We start from the raw sequence: 21,883 nt of genomic DNA, 5'->3' as shown, positions 1-21,883 counted from the left end.
CTGGCGACTAGGATCGGGCTGCACCAGAACGGGTGCAGACGAGAAGCGCCGTTTCAACTCCTTGAACGCGGCATCGCAACGATCCGACCAGGTGAAGGGGACTTTTGGTGAGGTCAGGGCTGTCAGGGGGCTAACTACCTGACTGTAGCCCTTAATGAACCTCCTGTAGAAATTTGCAAAGCCGAGGAACTGTTGCAGCTTCCTACGGCTAGTGGGTTGGGGCCAATCTCTCACCGCCGCAACCTTGGCCGGATCAGGAGCGACGGAGTTGGGGGAGATGATAAACCCCAGGAAGGACAAAGATGTGCGGTGAAACTCACACTTCTCGCCCTTCACAAACAGCCGGTTCTCCAACAACCGCTGCAGGACCTGACGTACATGCCAGACATGAGTCTCAGGATCCGGAGAAAAGATGAGTATATCGTCTAGATATACGAAGACGAATCGGTGCAGGAAATCCCGCAAGACATCATTAACTAATGCTTGGAACGTCGCGGGGGCGTTTGTGAGACCGAACGGCATGACCAGGTACTCAAAGTGACCTAAGGGGGTGTTAAATGCCGTCTTCCACTCGTCTCCCTTCCGGATCCGAACCAGGTGATACGCATTTCTAAGATCTAGCTTAGTGAATATTTGGGCTCCATGCAGGGGCGTGAACACTGAATCCAACAAGGGCAACGGGTATCGATTACGAACCGTGATTTCGTTCAGCCCCCTATAATCAATGCATGGACGAAGTCCGCCGTCTTTTTTACCCACAAAAAAGAAACCTGCACCCATCGGGGAGGTGGAATTCCGGATCAACCCGGCGGCTAAAGAGTCCCGGATGTAGGTCTCCATTGATTCGCGCTCAGGTCGTGAGAGGTTGTACAGCCTGCTGGACAGGAACTCAACGCCTGGAACCAAATCAATGGCACAATCGTACGGACGGTGGGGGGGGAAGGGTGAGCGCCAGATCCTTACTGAACACATCCACCAGGTCATGGTACTCCACTGGCACCGTCCCTAGATTGGGCGTTACTCTGACCTCCTCCTTAGCCTGGGAACCGGGAGGAACCGAGGAACCTAAACATACCCGATGGCAGGTCTTGCTCCACTGAACCACTACCCCGGACGGCCAATCGATCCGGGGATTGTGTTTTAACATCCAAGGGAAACCGAGAATCACACGGGAGGTGGCAGGAGTCACAAAAAACTCGATCTCCTCCCGGTGATTTCCTGACACCACCAGAGTTACTGGTGGTGTCTTATGTGTGATTAAAGGGAGTAGGGAGCCATCTAGTGCCCGCACCTGCACAGGCGAGGTAAGCGCCACCAGAGGGAGCCCTACCTCGCTGGCCCATCTGCTGTCTAACATATTCCCTTCAGAGCCCGTGTCCACCAGTGCTGGGGCCTTCAGGGTTAAATCCTCATAAAGGATTGTAACTGGGAGTCGTGTGGCAATATGGGTATGTCCCACGTGAATGTTTTGACCCACCCCTAACCCAGTTTCTAGGGGCGGGCGTTGGTGTTTTAACCGCTCGGGGCAGTCCCTCACTTGATGCTCTATTGAACCACAAACAAAGCACGCTCCGCGGGCCAGCTTCCTCTGTCTATCTGGTGCCCTAAATGTGGCCCTGCTCGTGTCCATAGCTTCATCAGCAGGGGGAGCTGTAACCACACGGAGCGTAGAGGCCGCGGAGCGTGGGGAGGGCGGAACTCTGTCGGAACCGGAAGGGAGAGGGACGGCGCGTGCCCGGCCACGCCCTTCGTCTCGTTCCCGACGGCGTTCTTCTAACCGATTGTCTAATCGTATAACGAGATCAATAAGCCCGTCTAAATCCCGCGGTTCGTCCTTGGCCACCAGGAGCTCCTTCAGGACCAACGACAGTCCGTTTACGAAGGCGGCACGGAGGGCAGTGTTATTCCAGCCGGACCTCGCAGCCACGATACGGAAGTCGACTGCATAAACAGCTGCGCTCCGGCGCCCCTGTCTCATTGACAGCAGCACGGCTGAAGCGGTCTCTTCTCTATTTGGGTGATCGAACACTGTTCTGAACTCCCTCACAAACCCATCATATATCAGAAGGAGCCGTGAATTTTGCTCCCAAAGCGCTGTAGCCCATGCGCGTGCCTTGCCGCGAAGCAGATTAATTACATAAGCTATCTTACTAGCATCAGTCGCGTACATGACGGGACTTGTGTGAAGACGAGCGAACACTGCATAAGAAAGTCCGCGCATGTCTCCACACAACCCCCGTACGGCTCTGGAGGGCTTATGTATGCTTCAGGGGAAGGTGGGAGAGGTCGTTGAACGACCTGTGGAACGTCACTGTTGCGCACAGGATCGACAGGAGGGGGAGCCGCAGCAGCGCCCTGAGGGCACGCTTCCACCTGCGTGGCGAGAGCCTCTACCCTGCGGTTAAGGAGGACGTTCTGCTCGGTCATCAGATCCAGCCGAGCCGTAAAAGCGGTGAGGATTCGCTGCAACTCACCGATCATTCCTCCTGCAGACGCCTGTGCGCCCTGCTCTTCCATTGGCCGTTCAACAGCCGGTTGACGCCCCACGGGGTCCATGACGTTGGCCGAGATATCCTGTTGGGAAAGTGTAGGTACACGGACCCACAACAGGGGGCGCAAATGAACGGACAATGGAGGAAGTCAAATAACAACACTTTACTGTTGTGAATGGGCACAACAAATACAACAGATTACAACAATGGACAAAAAGCCAAATCACAAAAGGTGTCGTGTGGGCAGGCTCGAAGATAGGAGACGTCTGTCCAAAGCAGAACCGGAACCACACGATTTCCTCCGCCACCAGACCCCGGGAATACTGGAGCCGCCAAGTCCCGAATTCCCAGGTGGCCACTGCCTCTGCGTGTTGGACCTGGTACTGCTGGCGAGGAACAAAGAAACAATTAAATGTGGGCACGTTTGCACCCAGCAATCCGCACGGCAGGAAAACTACCTCCACCTCTTGTTGGAAAAGGAGTCTGTTATACAATGCACAAAAGTCACAAAAGGTTACTGTCACACAGTTAGCTGAGAATGTTACCTTCCAGGTAGAACGATATCTCGGCAAAGAGGTGGAGACGTCGTCCTGCTGATGTACCCCTGCTGATCAGATGATTGGTAACAGCTGTTGCAGGTGATGCGTGACAGCTGTCACCCTGGCTGCTCCTGTGAGGCGGCTGCGCCCTCTGGTGCCTGGAGCCCGCACTCCAGACAGGGCGCCCTCTGGTGGTGGGCCAGCAGTACCTCCTCTTCTGGCGGCCCACACAACACAACTGAATCCTCCGAGGCCGGTGATTCCATAATTTTTGCCAGGGGTTGTATTTTCAGTGTTAAGATTTGATGGTTTAATGGCAATGTGCAGAGAATGAAGCAGTTCTCCATCTGTGCTCTGAGCTTTTCTCTTCTAAGTTTACATTCGTGGTATGGCTGTGTGTGTGTGTGTGTATACATTAAGTACATGAAATTTACACATCTGCTTGTATAGTGCATGGGAGTCCTGTCCTGTGAAACCGTTGTCCCTTCTTATATTTAAAAACAAACACAGCAGTCCTCACTACTCATAGCTGTTGGTGTTTTGTTTTTGTTCTTTTTTTTCAAGGCAGACAGCAGTGACTTTCCAGAAATACATCCAAAAAGCACATCAAGTGGCTAAAAATATTTCTGACCAAACAATGTGGTTGGACTAGAATCCACATAGGTCAGGCTTTTCCTACAAGACAGCTGTTAAAAGGCTCCATCTGCCTTTCCTTCTGCTTGATGGGGACGATAGAAGGTTGAGGAGGAGGAGCCAAGGAGAGACACTTTTATTAAAGATGCAAAATAGCAGTTATCAATGTGTATGCATCATTTCAAGAGAAATTGACAAAAATGCTAAAAGTGAAAAACACTTCTTTGGTCACAAACATGTTTTAGTTCTTAACCCCACCTTACCTCTTTATCATGTTTCATGGAAATACATACATGGGTTTTTGAATACGTCTTGTGATAATCAACCAAAAAAACAAGTGAAAACTTAACCATCTTGAAGGTCAACAGGAAAAAAAACTCTGTGTCCAAGAATTTGACGACACAGCTCTTATTAAAAAATGCTAGAATCTCTCCTAGAAAGAAGACTCCAAATTAGGCAACCAATATCTCTTCCTTTTATCCCTTTTGTATCCACTGTGTTATTCTTCATTCCCTACATCCATGTTCTTTGGGTTTTGCTGTTCTCAGGCTTATGTTTTCCTGCATCTCTGTCTTTATATTTTTTTTTCACCTGTTTTTTTCTTTCCCCCTCCTGTGTTCTCCTTCTGCCCCGGTATCCCAACGGCACTGTCTGCCCTATTAGGATACATTTGGCCATTGAATCAGCAGGGTTGCATTCCCAGGTGAGTTGGCGATGATTTGCTATTCTCTCCTCTGGCTATAGTTTTACCTTGACAAGCATAGACAAAGAAGGCGAGAGAGCCTGGCATGAAAACCAGCGGCAAAACGGCGGCAAAGCAATAGCCATCTTTGATGTTTTCTTCAACGTCCTTCCCTCTGTTTGTGCATTGACATGTAGCGACGGTTCTCACAACACATGTTTAAGGGCGAAAGGTTTGGCAGCAGCTATGCAGGATGGTTTGGGGATTTGTGTTTCACCCGCGCCTAGCTGAGTGCCGAGCTAGCTGTTAGTTCTGGCAGTCTGGAAGGGACACCTCTGGGACTGTGCTTCTCTTTAAGAGTCTTTGCAAAGACGTCGCAAGCTTGAATTAATGAAGGATGACCCAAAAGGTCTTTTTTTCCCCCTTCAATTTAAGGAGACTGCTTGCCATTTTTGTATGCCTGCTTGACAAAAGTAAAAGCTGAGCCACCCGTGAAGCGGTAATGCATGTGCACACAAACATGCACTTAACATGTGTGACCTCCTGCAGCCTGACAGCAGGGCTCATGTTGGCGTTTCGCTGGTCCTGCAAGGTTTTTGGTTGGATTTGCTTGTTGTGCAGGTATCGACAGCATGGCCTTATCTGGCCCTGTGCCACCGGTGAACATGCTTTCTATGCCTGCGCTGGCCACCTATAAATCAAGGCCAATTACCTCGCTGGTGCACAGTCATAACCCTGCTCTGCAGAGTGCAGAGGAGGAGGAGAGAGACGGGGAATCCACAGCCATGCTCTTTGTCCTGTTATGTTTGTGGCAGCCATCCTCATAATTTAGCCAACCTCATACTCGCTTTCTTTAGATGATGAGAACTTCTTTGTGGGAACAAGAAAACAACATTTTAAGTGTCACTTTGTATCTTCTGCAGAGATGTGTTCAGGACTCATTGATGGAACATAATAGTCCATCACTTGATTTGCTCTGCTCAATAATCACATTGGAGTTTGTCTCTCCAACATTGTGCAGGATTACGTAAAAATCTGGTCACAAAATTTGGTGTAATCATTGATTTTATCGAGAAGAAGAACCTGTTAAATGTTTAGTGTTGATGGTGATCTCAGGGATTGGAAACCTCACAGCTGAGGATGGTAGCAACTGAACAGTTCCAAGGAAGGAGATGCCTATCTATCACTGTGGTTACTTGGTGGAGATAGGCATGGACTGTTGTTCTGCTTGTGTTTTTGCTAATCAGGGGTGGATGGCACAACCCACAACACCACAGCAGACTCCTAGAATTAACCTGAATGGACCTGCATTCAAGTTGGAGTAGGAGTTATATTGGAATCAAGGTTCGTCTGTGAGACTTGTAAGTAAAGCTGCTCCTGAATTATTGCTTGATTTCAGTGAAGCTACTCATGATGGTAGCACACCTTATGACAATGTAAGTCCTATATAGGCCCTGAGGCCGATTGGGCTTGTGTTTATCTCCAGATAGTGTAAAGTGGATGAGAGTCTAGGAGTCCCGCTGGATGGGATGCCACTCCATTGCATATTTCTACCCCAGCCAAGGCCGTTATCCATTAACAACTAGATGGTTTACAACAAAGCAGGTGAAGTGTCTTGTCCAAAGACTCCAACAGATACCAGTGGAACACTCAGCTGGAACTGAACCTTGGTTTGTTTGGTGGTAAACCAATTCATGTCTCAAAGAGCCATAGACTCCTATGGCAGATAGTATGTGATCTCTGGATCAAAAAAGCTTGATTATTTTAATCAAGTTTAAACCCTGAACCATCTTAGTGTGCTGCAAATATGGTTTCCCCTGGTGATCAGAGTTTTAATTTCAGAATTTTAAATTGCCTTAAAATCTTTGGACACTTCAGAATCAGTTGGCGCAGATAATTTAGAATCATTCAAAACTGGCTGCTGATGATATCGCAGTTGCTTCAACCTATATTTTTAATGTAGCTTTGGTGTTGAATACAATCCCAGAGATATGGAAATCAGCTTTTGTTCTTCCCTTGCTGAAAGGTGGAGATCCTTGTCAGTTAAATAACTCCAGACCAATGATGAAACTATGTTCTTGCAAAGTAGTTTGAATTCATTATCAGTGAACAGTTTTAGACATTTGTGCAAAACCACAAGGTACTTTCTGTGCATCAGTCTGGTTTTAGACAACAGCACAGCACCACTACAGCTCATTATGCCAGTTTTTTTTTGTATTTTTTTCTTGATTTGTCCAAAGCTTTTGGTACTGTGGATAACATGATTATGAAATATAAATATTTAATATAAGCATAGAGTGGTTTGTAGATTACTTGACAGGTAGCAAATCAGGGTTATTGAATGTTTCAAAGGGTGTTTCTTGGGGTTCAGTCTTAGGGACTTTAGTTTTTACAATTTATACGATCAGACTTGGCATATGCCAATCACCATTTTTATGTGGATGACACTGTAATGATGGGCTAAAACTCAAAAGGATACCCTCTGTAACTTGCAGCCCACATTTAACATGATTCAAAGTCATTTGAAGAACCTGAAGTTGGTTTTAAACATTGATAGGCCTGATTTCACCTGGCTGCAGGGGAGAGATGCTTACTTGCAAGAGGTGGGGCTGGATAGTTGCCATGCAGGACCTGGGTTGGTTCCATGGTGTAGTGGATGCAGTGGCATGTATGCATACTTCCTGATGGATTATTCCTGCAGGGGAAATTGGCCAAAATGAAGCAAAATCTTTTTTGGGGGTATGTTGTTTTTTGGCCCCAATCCAAACCCACTCCCTTAAAATCCATCTGTGACTACCATGTTTACTCCATTAAAGCCCCACCACGATTTCTTTCAGCAAATTTTATGGAGTGAAGTTGTGAATTCCTGAGAGAACAGTGTAAAATAAAAATGAAATAGTCTTACTTCATTGCCAGAAAATCTCATCAAGTCTTTTCTGGTTTCCATGTTGCTTATGCAGCCGCAGTGCCTCATATGTCAGGCTCTTCCCTGTCATGTGAGCGCCTGCCGTTCTCTTTTCATGGAACCATTTTATCGGCTCCTCTTCAATGTCCCAATAACGCACTTTTCTCCTCCTACCAGGCAGCTGTTTTGCTGTTTTGGCCAGCATTACAAGCTTATCCTTGTTCCTACACCACTCCCAGACGCGTTTCCACTTCTTTCATGACTTTTAGCTTGAACGGTACCGAGTAGCAACATTTGTGCGGAGCCATTTTATGTAATTGTGTAGCAACTACTGCAGAAAAACAACATTCGTTTGGAGTCTGCACTGCTTCTCTTGCATGTAGTACGCGTGTCCGTACATACCCTAAGGTTGTACTGCGTACAGCATAAGCATACACACACAATCGTCAATAAACACTCCTCTTCATGAAACTTATAGGCTGCTGGGGCATTTAATGAAGTAAATGTGGTATTTGAGTTATTTTGTCCAAAGTCAGACATTCATATTGTGGCAGTGGTTAAAACCATTTTAAAAAGTGTTCCTCTATACATTTAATTATCTTATTGAATTTGAAATTGCCAATACAGTGAATGTACAAACGGAGCACTATGCACAGTGGATCCAGACCTGCACATTACTCCGAATGACAGAGTGGGATACCTATGGATTAAAAATGAATGTTGTCCTCGCGTAGGTGTGCGCATGCACAACACACACACACACACACGTGCTCAGCCAGTGTAATGTGCACTGGATTTTTCATTCTCTCCTAATACACACATAAACATCGGCTGGCGTGTCACTGAGGCTGTGAACCCCCCTGCACGACTGGCTCAGTAAATTGGGCTTGTGTAAACCATTCCACCTGTCTAAAATACAGTGCACCAAATTGAAATCCCCAGTAAGCCTCTGTAGCAGTGTGTCACAGCCGGGCCGGGAGCGGGGAGGTTTTTCTCATTTGCCACCTGGAGGTTTTTGAAGTGTCATAACCAGCTATTCTCCCACACTCTTTCTTCTCCCTGTTTTCCTTCTTTCCTGCTTTATTTTTGGCTCTTTGTGTCTCCATCTCGTTCTCACCCTCAGTCTCTTAATCCCTCCTCTTTCTTGCTGAAAGCCCCCTTGTCAAACGTTGTATTCAGTCCTCATCATTCTGACACATGAGGTTTGTCTTTCTTATATATTTCAGAAGTTGGATCTTGTAGCCTCACAGGCTGGGGGATAAACGGCAGTTGCCAAAATGTCTCAAAAAGAGAAATGAGACGGGATTTAACCTCCGGTGGACATACAGAAAGAAATATTAAATTATATTAGCAGTATTTTGGGGTCCTGCCACGTACCAGCGTGTATGTGCTGCATGTTGACACAATAGCTAAGAAACAATATATCGTGTGCTACACCTGAGATCTCCACCCCTGCTGCTGGAGAGTGCCCACCCTGAAGGGTTTTCAACTCTCCTGACTCCCCCCACAGCTAATTATCTCAATGAAATGGTCTCAGCCAATCAACAGCTGGGAAACACCACCGTTGAATAATTAGGTGTGAGTAGACCAGGAATCCATGAAAAATACAGGTGTTCTCCAAAAGCAGAGTCAGAGATCCCTGTGTTCTACACTTGACACTTACACCATAGGTATCCCATTCATTTGTTCATTCTGTATCATTCTTGTGAAAAGTATTTATATATATTTTTTCTATGAACCAGTCAGAATGAGGTAGAGACTTCTTCTGTGAGCACTATAAGTTTTGTAATGTTACATAATAGAATCTTGTTAATTACACCATAGGTACCATGTATTGGTGTCTAAATGAGCTCATCAGATTTTAGGGTGCTTAAAGTATGTATTTGTATGTATTTGCACATTAATAAGGCCAGTGTCGTTTTATTGTGCACAGAATAACTTAACAATGCATGGTATATGCTTAATACTTACACCATAGATCAGGGGTGGGCAACTTGTTCCAGAAAGGGTCAAGAGGGTGCAGGTTTTCTTTGCAGGCACTAACTCCACCAGGTGATTTCACTGATTAATAGCACTTTGAGCAAGTGGAATCAGTTAATCAGTGAAATCACCTGGTGGAATCAGTGCCTGCAGAGAAAACCTGCACCCTCTTGGCCCTTTCTGGAACAAGTTGCCCACCCCTTCCATAGATACCCCTTCCAGAGCAGTTAAGCTGATTATAGGTATTTGATGTCCCTGTGTGTGTGTGTGTGTGTATGTATATATGTATGTGTGTGTGTGTGTGTGTGTGTGTGTGTGTGTGTGTGTGTGTGTGTGTGTGTGTGTGTGTGTGTGTGTGTGTGTGTGTGTGTGTGTGTGTGTATTGGCATGGATGACATGCAGTGGAAGAAGTTACGTTTGTTGTGAACCTAATAACTCAGTCAGAATGCATTTATTTTGAGCTTCATGGCAAAGGCTGTGAATACTTATGTACATGTGATTCCTTGGTTTTTTGTTGTTGTTTTTTTTTATGAATTTGCAAAAATTTATTTAAAAAAATTCATGTTGTCATTATGGGGTGTTGTGAGGGGGAAAAATATTATACTCATGACCTTGGTCAGATGTCAGGAATGCCATGTGTTGCCAGGTTGCCAAGTGTTGCAGAATGCCAACTTGCTCTGAGACCTTTGGCACCCCTTCCATTCTTCACCCTGTGGGACTTTTTCCCATCATTTTCTTTCCCCTCGGATAACCTCCCTCTCTTCCTCTCACCCAGTCTTGTAAGTAATGGGCTGGTTTTGTCCCTCTATGCCTCATTATGTAAGATTTCAGCTTCTGACCTTAAAAAAATGAAAGCAAATCGATAGGGCAGGACATAAGAATTCTAAAGTCCACGATGCAAGCCAAGCCCAGGACAAGATGGAGGAAGAGGGTGTGCGTGTTAGTGAAGGTGTAAAACAAAGAGTCTCAGAAAGAGAGAAAACAGCTTTCAATTAACCTTCTCAGCTGACAGCCTTTCTGAACAGTATATCCTTTTGGGCCAATGAATTTGCACATAGTGTCTCTCGCGGTTACAGAATATATGAAATTTTAAACAGCCGTGAACTGGGGGAAACGAAAGAGAAGGGGTGACGCCGTGCACGCTTGACTCTGATTTGAAAATAAGTGTCACCAAACGCCAAAGACATTAAGATTATTTAAAAAAAACCCTGAATGGTTGTAGATAATTCTTGTACTTTGGGGGGGGGCACTGTATCGTCATGGTGACATATCTCTCTGTGTCTGTGGAAATTCCTGTGAGCATGATAACTCAACGACGCAAGGTAGATTCTTGAAGATTACACCTTACATACCCCCTTGGGACTAGGTGAATGTATTTCAGGATTATTTGGCACATATACTGTATGTCCATATTAATGCAGATGAAGTTATTTATCTTTTGTAGATTAATTTATTGACACACAGTGTGCACTTGATACTTACACCATATAGATACCCTCTTGGGAGTCAATGAGCTTATTGCATATTTGGGTTATTTGGTGCATATGGTCCATTTGCATATTAATGTAGATGAAGCTATTTTTCTTGTGAAGATAACTTATCTCCACCAATGAAGTTGAAGGACGTTATGTTATCGCCCCTGTTTGTTTGTTTGTTTGTTTGTCTGTTTGTTGTGAACAGCCTGGAGCCTACAATTTTTCGTAGGTCCTTATGAAATTTTTACTGAAGAGTCATGTCATGATAGGCAAGAACGATTTCAATTTTCTAGGTCAAAGGTCAAAGTCAGGAAAAATCTTGGAAAATTGGAAAAATCCCTATCTTTAATAATGAACGGATTTTTAAAAATTCATACCTCTGTCAAAGATGAAATTTCTTTCATATTTGAGAGAGTTATGTAGGATGGTATCCTTTATCAACTGACAAAGTTTGATCTGGGTCTGATCCAGATTACAGATTTTATGGCCATTTAAATTTAACATTGAAAACCCCATTTAATGTATCTTTTACATTATATCTTAATCAAACGTGCCCCGATTACTCCCTTATTTGAAAGTGAGATTCAGATTGGCACTCACTATCGCCTGACAAAGTTTAATTTGGCTCTGATTCGGATTGTGGATTTTGTGGACATTCAAATTTAATATTGAAAAGCCCTTCTGGTGTACATTTTGCATTATATCTCAAACAAAAGTGCCTCAATCTCTCCCATTTGTGACAATGAGTTGTATTTTAGCTTGTGAAAAAGCCACTTCTAACAGGACTTTTACCTTGAAAGGTTTTTCCAAGTTAAAAATTTGTGGAATTGGAAACTAGTGTTGGCGGAGGTTTGTGATCTACGAGCGCAGTCTACTTAACATATGGAATGCACTTGATACTTACCCCTTTGGAAGTCAATGAGGATACTGTATATTAGGGTTATTTTGTGCATATGCTCCATTTACATATTAATGTAGATGAAGTTATTTATCTTGAGAAGATTATTTAACACTTGGCATACACTTGATACTTACACAGGTACCCTCTTGGGAATGGATGAGCTTAATTCTGTTTTAGGGTTGTTTGATGCAGTCATTTGCATATTAGCACAGATGAAGTTATTTGTCTTGTGAACATAACGTGTTGTGCACTTGATACTTGCACCATAGGTATACATTATGATGGGTGAGTGTGTTATATTTTATGGTTGTTTGGTGCATATGCTGTATTTGCATTGTAATACAGATGAAGTTATTTATCTTGTGAACATAACACAATATACAAAATGATGCACCAGGGGCAGTTGCCAAGATCAGCTTACATTTTCTTCCTTATGAATATGAAGATATTTTTCTTCTGTTCACAATACCTCATGAGCAAAACACATTTGAATAGATTGTGTTGACAGAGATATATCATTGTGCTTGCATTTGTTTATTACAGTTATCTATGTAATTCATATTTGGCTGCTTTACATGATAAGGATGGGACATAGAGACAGATACCACTAGGGGGCTGAGTGTCTATACCACCTATGTATGATAAGTGTGCAACCACGGAGAGCCGCCCACCATCTCTCAATGTGGCCAGAAGTGCTCACTTATCGTGGAGCACAATGCAAACCTCCCACAACCAAACACTCACAAATGAAGCAGCACACAAATTAACTTGGTTAAATCATGACAATAAACATTTGAATTGTACTTATTACAAATGTATTTGGTAAAACAGCATATTTTCTTATCTTGAATTGACAATTTAGGGACAGAATGTTAGGTAGTTGGTTTGCATCGTGAGCAGAAATGCTGCTGGTCATACAGTTATCGTTCTTTAAAAAAACAACAAACTTTCAAATATTTGCTTGTAGAAAAAAATCTTGTGCAGGAAAAAAAAACCTTGTGAAATTGGTGGGACGCAGTCATGTATTGAGTCCATCCTCTAGTTCTTCTGTTTTGCGCTATGGGGCGGAATGATATTAAATGTGCCTGATTTTTTTTTTTTTTTTTTGCACAGTTTTGTGCATGTTGTCCACAGGGGCATAACTACATAAATGGTAAAGTCACGGTGGGACATTCAGCAATTCAGCTGCTTCTTGTATTTTTATGTTTTTTTTTTGGGATACAATTGGCTGAAATCAAAAGGTAAATTGGAATTTCTGACCACTTTTCTGTGTCTGGCGGCTCTTTGGTTTCATTACAAAGTAGGCATTTTTGCGTTATCACGCAGTGCGCATATATGGTTTGCATCCAGCACAGCTAGCGGCTGCCCATCAGTTCCAGCAAGCACAGTGAGGTAATTGTCTGACTATTGATGATCGTGTCTCTTTCTTCATGCTCCAGAGGCCGCGGCTCTTTGTCTGAGCAGTGGGAGGCAACACGCTTAAAATGGTGCATCAAATCAGCCGCGCTCCGGTAGCCATGCCTAACATGCGCATCAGCGTGTTTTACCTCGTGGTAGAAGGTCATCAGATTCTGTCATGGGAGAACTTGGGGTCGACATGGTCAACCGGAGCTTGTGGTGGTATTTAGTCGTGTTCCTCTTAATCCCTGGGCGTTTTTCTCTCCAATCTGCAATCCATCACTCACTCACTTTCATTCTATCCTCTCTCAGTCTTTCTTTCTGCTCTGGCCCACAGGCCCCTGGTTCTGGCTTTCTGTCACTGTGTTGTGTCCCTGCAATAGAGATATAAATGGGGTGCAAGCAGGGGGCCCCGGCTCCTATGCCATAAATCTATGCTAACGGTACAACAGTCTCACGGCGGGAGAAAACACCAAAGAGGTGCAAGGAGGAAACCAAAGAAGAGGAATGACACGTTTAATACGTCTTGGAAGTGGGAGATTATACTGGGGTGAAAAAGATGTTCTTTTTGAGATGTTTATGAAATAGACTAGAGAGGTTTACTGCATCAAGATGTAACACCCTTGGAGGTGTAAATTGTTTTTCCGCACAATGAAATTGGTTTTCAGAATATGAATAGTAAGCAGGAAGTTGGCATCATTTAAAGCCGTTATAAGCAGCTGAAGGCCTTATGAACTCTAATTCCAGAGAGTTTACTTTGAAAAACAAGCACAAAATATGAATAATGTTGATAAGTTTCGGGCCTACCATTTGGGTCATGGTGTGGTCATTTTTTACATGTGTACGTTTACCAAATACATCTAATTTCTAGTCAAAATAACATCTACGTGTAATATAAGACAGATGTAAGGATTTGTTTCTGTTTGTTTTTATTTGTATAGCTCTTTTCCATCTGTATCAGAAGCTCAGAACGCTTTACAATGATGCCTCACATTCACCCACTCATACAGACACACTCACACATGGGTGCTGCCATGCAAGGCACGCACTAGAGGATTAAGGACCTTGCCCAAGGGTCTTTAGTGATTTTCCGGTCTGGCTGGAGTTTGAACCGAGGATCCTCTGGTCTGATATCCGCTTAACCACTGGACCATCGTTTCCCCTGGAATCTGGAGATAAGCATCATCCAATGGGCCTATGTCGGAATTACTTCTACTTCTTCCATAGTACAATTTAATGTCCTAAGTGAAACTTTTAAAAATTAAAAAACAAACAAAAAAACACTGTTTAAAAAAAATCTGTCAGTGGAAGCGGCAAAAGTTAATTTTCTTGAAATTTACTACATGTTATGGATATGGTGCACAGAAAAGTAACTGTAAAAGCATTTTTATTCCTATATCCCTTTTTATTAGTCACACACTTATTCTAATTATACTCGTAGCGTGATGTTTGGTATGCATGAGAAAAAATGTAATTTTTATATTTTACCACTACTTCTGTGGTATTTTCTTCATTCTATAAAATAATTTGCTTTTTCACATAGCTCTCCATGGACGTCTTCACTCCTGAGTTTATTCTTGAGTGTCTTAAAGATTAAGGCTGTTTTCTGTTTTTGTCATCTTCTTTTCCCAGCAGCCCTATGCTCCACCCCCACATCCCATGGCTCCTCCCAGCCCCAGCTCCAGCTCCAACAGCTGCAGCCAGGGAGGGGCAGAGCAGCTGAGTAAGACCAACCTGTATATCCGAGGGCTGCCACCTGGGACCACAGACCAGGACCTTATCAAGCTCTGCCAACCGTGAGTACCAGGACTTCATGAAATCCAGTCCAAATGCTGCACCTCTTGTTGAGTTAAACATCATGAGCCCTATTTTTTTTTTTTTTTTTTTTTTACTTTCTACATAGCGCGTCCGTATAGAACGCATACTAAAGTTAAAGGTTTTCTGGTGAGTTAAAATTTCTGTGCCAAAGCATCAGAACATGCCAGTAGACTGGCTGCCAAAGCTGCCTGAGGTGAAGCATTTAGGTGAAGTTTTGTGTTTTTCCATGAGGATTTATTTTTAATATGTTTGAATGAATGAAGGATGAGTTTTGTTCAGCAGACATTTCAGCAAAAAAAAAAAGAGAAAAAAAACATAACAAAGCAACTTCACAAAGATCCTGTGTGGCCAGAAGCGTGAGGGCAGAAGCAAAGCTCATAAATACCCACCCCTTATACTAAAAAAATAAGAAATATATACACACATGTACACAAGCAAAATTTCATAAATACATATCTACACAGTCACACACACACACACACACACACATATATATATATATATATATATATATATATATACACACACACATACACATGTACCTACATGTACAAACATACATACGCACACACATGATGACAATACCAAAAAGAAAAAAAAAACATGCAACGTTAGTCAATGAACTCAAATTTACAAAATACAACCAGACAAACACTGGCACACAACACACAAACCCAAAAGTAATAACAAATCAATAAACCTAAGTCTTCAACTATAGCAAGCAATTTTGTTATTCTTGTAATGTCTTTTAAAGCCTACTAAAGTACCAAGTGCTTTAATATTGTCAGGAGAGTTGTTCCAGATGTTAACACCTTTGACAGAAACACAATGAGTTTTTGCAGTAGTTCAGATCCTTGATTTCTCAAAAAATAAAATTCCTCTCAAATTATAACTAGATGGTTTAATGGTTGTTTTCAGTTTCATTTTGTTGTGTATACAAGTACCATGTACTCAAGTCATGAAACTACTTATGTGTGGCATGTCTGGCTGTTGCACCACTTAAATACCACAAACACACTTCGCTAGAATTGAGACCACATTTTTGTTGGCCTATAGCTTAAACTGAGGACCCCAGTGCAGAGAACCTGAATGATGGAAAGCACCAGCCTTATTTATTGTTTCTCTGATAATATTAGCCCATTTGCAAACTTGGTTGTTAGACCGTCAGTTGCATGGGTGATCAGTCCAACAGGCAACAGTCTTTCAAGGTGAGCAGCAGAAGGTTTATCCAAAACACTGGGAAATGGTCAGTGCACAGGGATTTACAGTGGCTTGCAAAAGTTTTCAGCCCCTTGGTATTTCACACATTTTAATTTGTTTATGGCATTTCAAATACAAAAAGTAAGTCAGGCTTCTCAATATAAAAATTTCTAAAATTATCTTCCTTAGACTGAAACTGAAAGTAAACCTCTACAACCTGATATGAATTAATTAAAAATATAAAAGCCAAGATAATGGGTTGCATAAGTAATCAGCTCCTTTGGTGTAATACCTGTAAATAATCAGGTTTATTGCCAGTTTTCTTCAGACTAGTCAGGGGATGGATACATGAACATTTCCAATTCACTGAATATGTCTTGGACTTTATTTACATCAGTTATGAAGAAATACAAACAGTATGGCACTCTATGGTAAATCTGTGTGGAGGAGGGTTTTCTTAAAAAAAAAAAAAAAAAAAAAAGACCTGAAAGTTCAGCTATAATTTGCCAGAAGATACATCTGAGATGCAAGCCTAGATTTGATGTTTTAGTGAAAGAAGACCCTCGTCTATACCACTTCATCATGAAGCTGTATAACTGGAGATACAAAACGCAGAATTTGCACTGTGCACAATTTCTTCAATCACAGCCAGAGAAGCCTAAAACGTCTTCTGGGTTGTCTGGGTGGCTTGGTAGCTTTCCTCACTCTTCTCCTTCTTGCAGAGTCACTCAGTTTTTGAAAACTGTCTACTCCACACAGTTTTACCAGAGTGCCATACTGTTTCTATTTCTTCATAACTGATCTAAATAAAGTCCAAGACATATTCAGTGACTTGGAAATGTTCATGTATCCATCCCCTGACTTGTCTGAAGAAAACTGGCAATTAAACTGATTATTTACAGGTAGTATACCAAAGGGGCTGATTATTTATGCAACCCATCATCTTGGCTTTTATATTTTTAATTAATTTATATCAAGTGGTAGGGATTTGTTTTCAGTTTGAGTCTAAGGAAGATAATTTTAGAAATGTTTATATTGAGAAGCCTGATTTACTTTTTGTATTTGAAATGCCATAAACAAATTAAAATGTGTGAAATACCAAGGCGCTGAATACTTTTGCAAGCCACTGTATTATACCAAGCAATCAATTCCAGTAACAGCAACTTGGTTCTGTAACAGTCAAAGATGGCATTGTGCCCCAAGGTTGAGCACTTTTGAGGTTCCGACTCATGCTCAAGGACAGACAGTGAAACAATTAGCCACATTTCACCAAACCTAAATAAGCTGTTGCATGCTTTACATTTCAGAAATCCCCTCACGTTTTGAGCCTACAGTGGTCATTTGTTTTCACGCGTGAGGTATTACAGAGTCATTGGTGCCAAGCAGATAAAACTTAAAAAAAAAAAACCTCACCTCAGAAAATTACATGCATAGAAAAGGTCCCACGTACAAAACCTTGTCCAACCCATTAAACTGTGTCCACGTGAGTGTATTTTAGTGACGCGCGCACACACACACACACACACACACACACACACACACACACACACACACACACACACACACACACACACACACACTCATATACCTATTGTCAAATATTCAAAGAGAAAACACACGCCTGTCTGCACACAGCTCAATAAGGCCTAATAAAGCTTAGATTGGATCACATCCCAAAGGAATCACAGACCAAGCCCTCATCAAAACATAACACGCAATCACACGGCCATTTTGGCTTGTTCGCTCTGTGTCTCTCAAACGTGCGCGCACGCACACACACACACACACACAAGCAGCTTTTTCGGCTCCATTAGTTGCTTTCACTTCTAAAATTATGAAAACAGGGTCACGATCATTAATGGAGACAAGGCCAGCAGATTGTGAGATACAGACTGTGAGCGCGTCTGTCTGGTTGCATAACCTTTCCTTGGCCACATTTCCAGAAATGTCCTGGTCAAATGCAGCCAATTATTCAATCATCCTTTGGAGACGGGAACAGGCTGTCCAGTATATTTTGCAATGCTCCCGGTGGCCATGTCATAAGTCAGGCATTTATTCTTAATTCTGACCCATCAAAGTTCCATTAGCCCGAGAGGTGGCTTGATAAGATTTGGAAAAGCACTCAGCGTTTTTTGACATTGCGTATCTCCACTTAGCACTCGCGTTGGCCCAGTTGCACCGAGTTGGACAGTTTCAATTTCGTTTGTAATTACATAGGATCTTGAATATTTGTGCATAACTGTTTGGAAGGGTGAATCATGTCGGAGCTTATGTAAAATGTCCCGGGAGCGTGCATGTGCAGAGTAGATTTGCATTCTAATGGTTCATTTCTTTCATGGGTGCCACCGTTTTCTTTCCACTTATTGCTCAGATACGCCTCGCAGTCCTCCCACGGTTCTTCACCTTTTCCCACACTACTTCTCCGTCTCTTTTATTGTTTTGTGTGTGTGTGTATGTGTGTGTGTGTGTGTGTGTGTGTGTGTGTGTGTGTGCGTGTGTGTGTGTGTGTGTGTGTGTGTGTGTGCCAGTCGTCCTTCCCCTGTGTGTATCGCCGTCTAAGAGTCCCTGCGGTCGCCTGAGGTGGACTGTGCCAGTGAAAAGCCAATGCCACTGAAACTTTAATTAGCCTGGCCGTGTTTCAGAGGCAGTCGGGTGGCAGCAGAAAAGGTCATGCAAATGTGCTGCAGTCTCCAAAACCCTGGTCCATCCTCTGGTCTTTTTTTTTTTTTAAATATATCCCAAAGTTCTCTGACACCCAGTGTTTTTTTTTTCTCCAGGCCCCCTGACCTTCCAGCTCTCCCAGTGAGACCCTCGTTTAACCCTTAATGACCTGAGGGAATTTTAAGCAATTTCCAGCTAAATTATTACTCAACATTTACTTTGCACCAAATGACAGCTGATTTTTATTTCAAGTTCTACATTTTTTAATACTCCCGCAAGCAAAAATTCGAGGGACCTCATAGGAGTCTGTCTGTCTGTCTGTCTGTCTGTCTGTTCTTGAATCTTGCAAGTCCAGCTCTGAAACCACTTCATGGATTTTAGTTAAATGTCACACAGCAGTAGCGCACAATGTAAAGATGTGCTGGAGGAAAATAATTCCAGTCTGACATTGTCAAAAGGACATAATTGATCATTTGTTTTTGTTTATTAAATGTATCATATTTATTAGTTACATCTGGAGGTTGTCCAGTCTGTCAATTCAGGTGGTTTATCACACACATGTTGACCATAAGGACAAGGGACACAATTGCAGTCATGGGCACAGTTCAGCTAATCCAATAGCAGATTATTATCGAAGCTAATGTTTTTGCTATTGGATTAGCTTTTCATATAAGTTTTAAAACCATCATCGGATGAATTATCTTCCGATAAATTTAATTCCGATAACTTTCAGTCCAATAACATTTTTTTTTGCTGGTAAAGCGAGCAAAGTTTAACAGTCAAAAACATTTGTAAACCCTAAAATCAAACATTTTAGTCCATCTGTTGTATGTTTGTAGCAGACTGGCTGCCTGTTGCTTGCTGATGACGTCATCATTAAGCGCAAAATGTGATTGGCTGGTCGACGCAGGGAGCATTGTGGGAAGTGTAGTTCAGGTTCACTTTGGACGTTACAGTGAGTCGTCCACTCGCCACAAACACAAAACAGACTAATTTTAACATTATTTTATTTTATTTCTTTGTGGCTGTAATTTAATCACCAAGACTTGGTGGGGAGAGGAGCTCTCACGGCGCAGCTGTGTGTACAGAGGGAGGGACTTTTCTTCACGTTTAGACACTGTTTTGATTTTTTAAAAAGGACACTTTATGTGGATTATTTATTCAGATGAATCCCACTGAAACTAACAGGTAAGAATTTATATTTACTATGTGTATTTTACTCTGCCAATCAATGCATTAATGGATGTATTTCATTGTTTAAGCTGCAGGGTTCAAAGCGTGTGAAAAAAGCGGCAGCTTTTAGCTCGTAAATGACGGTGTATATAACACCGAGATAAACTGTGACTTCTAATACTGTGTTTTACTGCTTTTGAAAGATGATGACAGTGTTTGGGGTTTAATTTTTTTAATTTTGTCATTTTTCATGTGTTCTTTGTGTTTCTGACCCTTGAATTTACCCAGCAGCCCCTGCGGCGCTTAAAGTGAAACTGATTTATCAGAAGCCGACAGTGTAATCTGATGTGGCCGCGTCCAAATCAATACTAATAGTTATCGGTTATCAGTTATCTGTAATAAAGATACATTTTTTAGCAGTTTATCGGTTTAGCGTCATAAAAGATAACTTTTCAATTATTGGATTAATGGTTATCGAAGCTAACTTTTTGGTTAGCTGTGCCCACTACTGCATAATTGTACATTGATTTATTCTTATTTTTTTTGCTGTCATCCCATCTTATTTTTGCCAAAAATTAATAAGCATGCGAGATCTTGCTGCACATTTATGCAACTTTTGTCGCCATCTTGCGGGCAATGTGAGCATTTCAGGGCTTCAAATATATTTCCTACTTGTGAAACCCAAAATTCAGAAGAAAAGGCATTCATAAATGTCAGAAATGCATGATTTTTTTTAATTTATTTATTTTTGTTGTTGTTGTTGTTTTTTGCAAGCTGAGCTTTCACTTTCCAGTATTAATGGGTGAAAAGTTTTTTATTTTGACAGTTTTACGGTTCTTGAGTTTGAATATAACAAAGGTTTGTCGGAAGGATGTACGGAAGAATGGAATTTCTGCTGATAAGCCCAATGTACTGTTCTGATGAAGAGTTAGTACCACCAACATATAATGCAGATCTGGGCAAACTGCGACCCGGGGGCCACATGCGGCCCTTTGCATGTCTCTGTCCGGCCTTCATGAAGTCTGTGATTATTATTACATATATTGAAGATGTCAAGCTTGTGTGTTGCAAATAATTATAGAGGTTTATTTAGGTATATTTAAATATTTACATATTACAATAATAAAAGTTACCTATAAAAGCTATTAAATAGGTAATTTTTTGTCAAATTTGTAATGGGAGACGGCCGAGTTATCGATGGTGTGGCCCTCGGACATAATTCAGGTTCCCTATGTGGCCCCTTGTAAAAATTAATTGCCCACCCCTGATATTATGCATGAAAGCATAGCAGGGTTTGGGTGGGGTTGGTATCATTTTGTGAGCGTGATTGTAGAGCTCTAGTTTAAAAAAGTTTTATTTTAGAAATACACACCTACTTGAATTAAATTTTATAATTAATATTAATTATAAAATTTAATAAACTATCTAAATGTTTAGAATTTTCAACAAAGTCAAGAAAAAATTGTAGCATTTGGCACAGCATTTGGAGAGGGGATTTTTTTTGGCTCAACAGCCAGACAGTGAGAAGCTTTCCTACTTGTTTGGCTGGCTGGTCTGATGCATGAATAGATGGAACAGCCGTTTCTGTGAGAAATAGTCCTTGGTCTGATCAGCCAGGTTGAGCTACTGATCCAATGCCAACCCCAACACCAACCCTACACCATCCGACTTGAGGATCAGCGCAGCCAGCACATCTTACGCTGCCAGTCCCCAACCTGCTTCAAGGAAAACAAACTTTATAACCCATTTCGCCGGCCAGTGACTAAGCAGCAGCTACATCTGCTTAATTGAATTCCACTATTCTTAAGAGAGTTAACATAGTGGTAACCTGGAGAGGGTTTTTGTTTTTTTTTTACAAGGCCCGACTCATGACCTACACCTGGAATAACAGTGCGAAGTAGCTCTAATGTTTTTTGGGAGCAGCCTGAATCCATAATTCAAATTACCATGAAAGGAAAGGACCGCAGTGGTCCCTCAAACCCCCTACGTCTTCTGTCCTTTGTTTTCAACCCTACCTTTTACGTGT

General features: G+C 42.2%; 1 protein-coding gene across 4 annotated transcripts in view; it reads left to right on the top strand.

The window, feature by feature from the left end:
- The window catches only part of LOC117501699 (RNA-binding motif, single-stranded-interacting protein 3), a 467,438-nt gene that overhangs the window by 83,394 nt on the left and 362,161 nt on the right, over nucleotides 1-21,883 (top strand). For 2 of the 4 annotated variants that reach the window (XM_034160656.1, XM_034160658.1), the window contains exon 2: nucleotides 14,641-14,801. In XM_034160656.1, the coding sequence (XP_034016547.1) occupies nucleotides 14,641-14,801 (161 nt within the window). Of the gene's footprint in view, nucleotides 1-14,637; nucleotides 14,802-21,883 lie in introns of all 4 variants that reach the window. The other 2 variants (XM_034160655.1, XM_034160657.1) reach the window with 1 other exon arrangement.

This window comes from Thalassophryne amazonica, chromosome 20, assembly GCF_902500255.1.
Source record: "Thalassophryne amazonica chromosome 20, fThaAma1.1, whole genome shotgun sequence".
Lineage (NCBI taxonomy): Eukaryota > Metazoa > Chordata > Actinopteri > Batrachoidiformes > Batrachoididae > Thalassophryne > Thalassophryne amazonica.
This window is presented reverse-complemented; position numbering and strand designations above follow the sequence as displayed.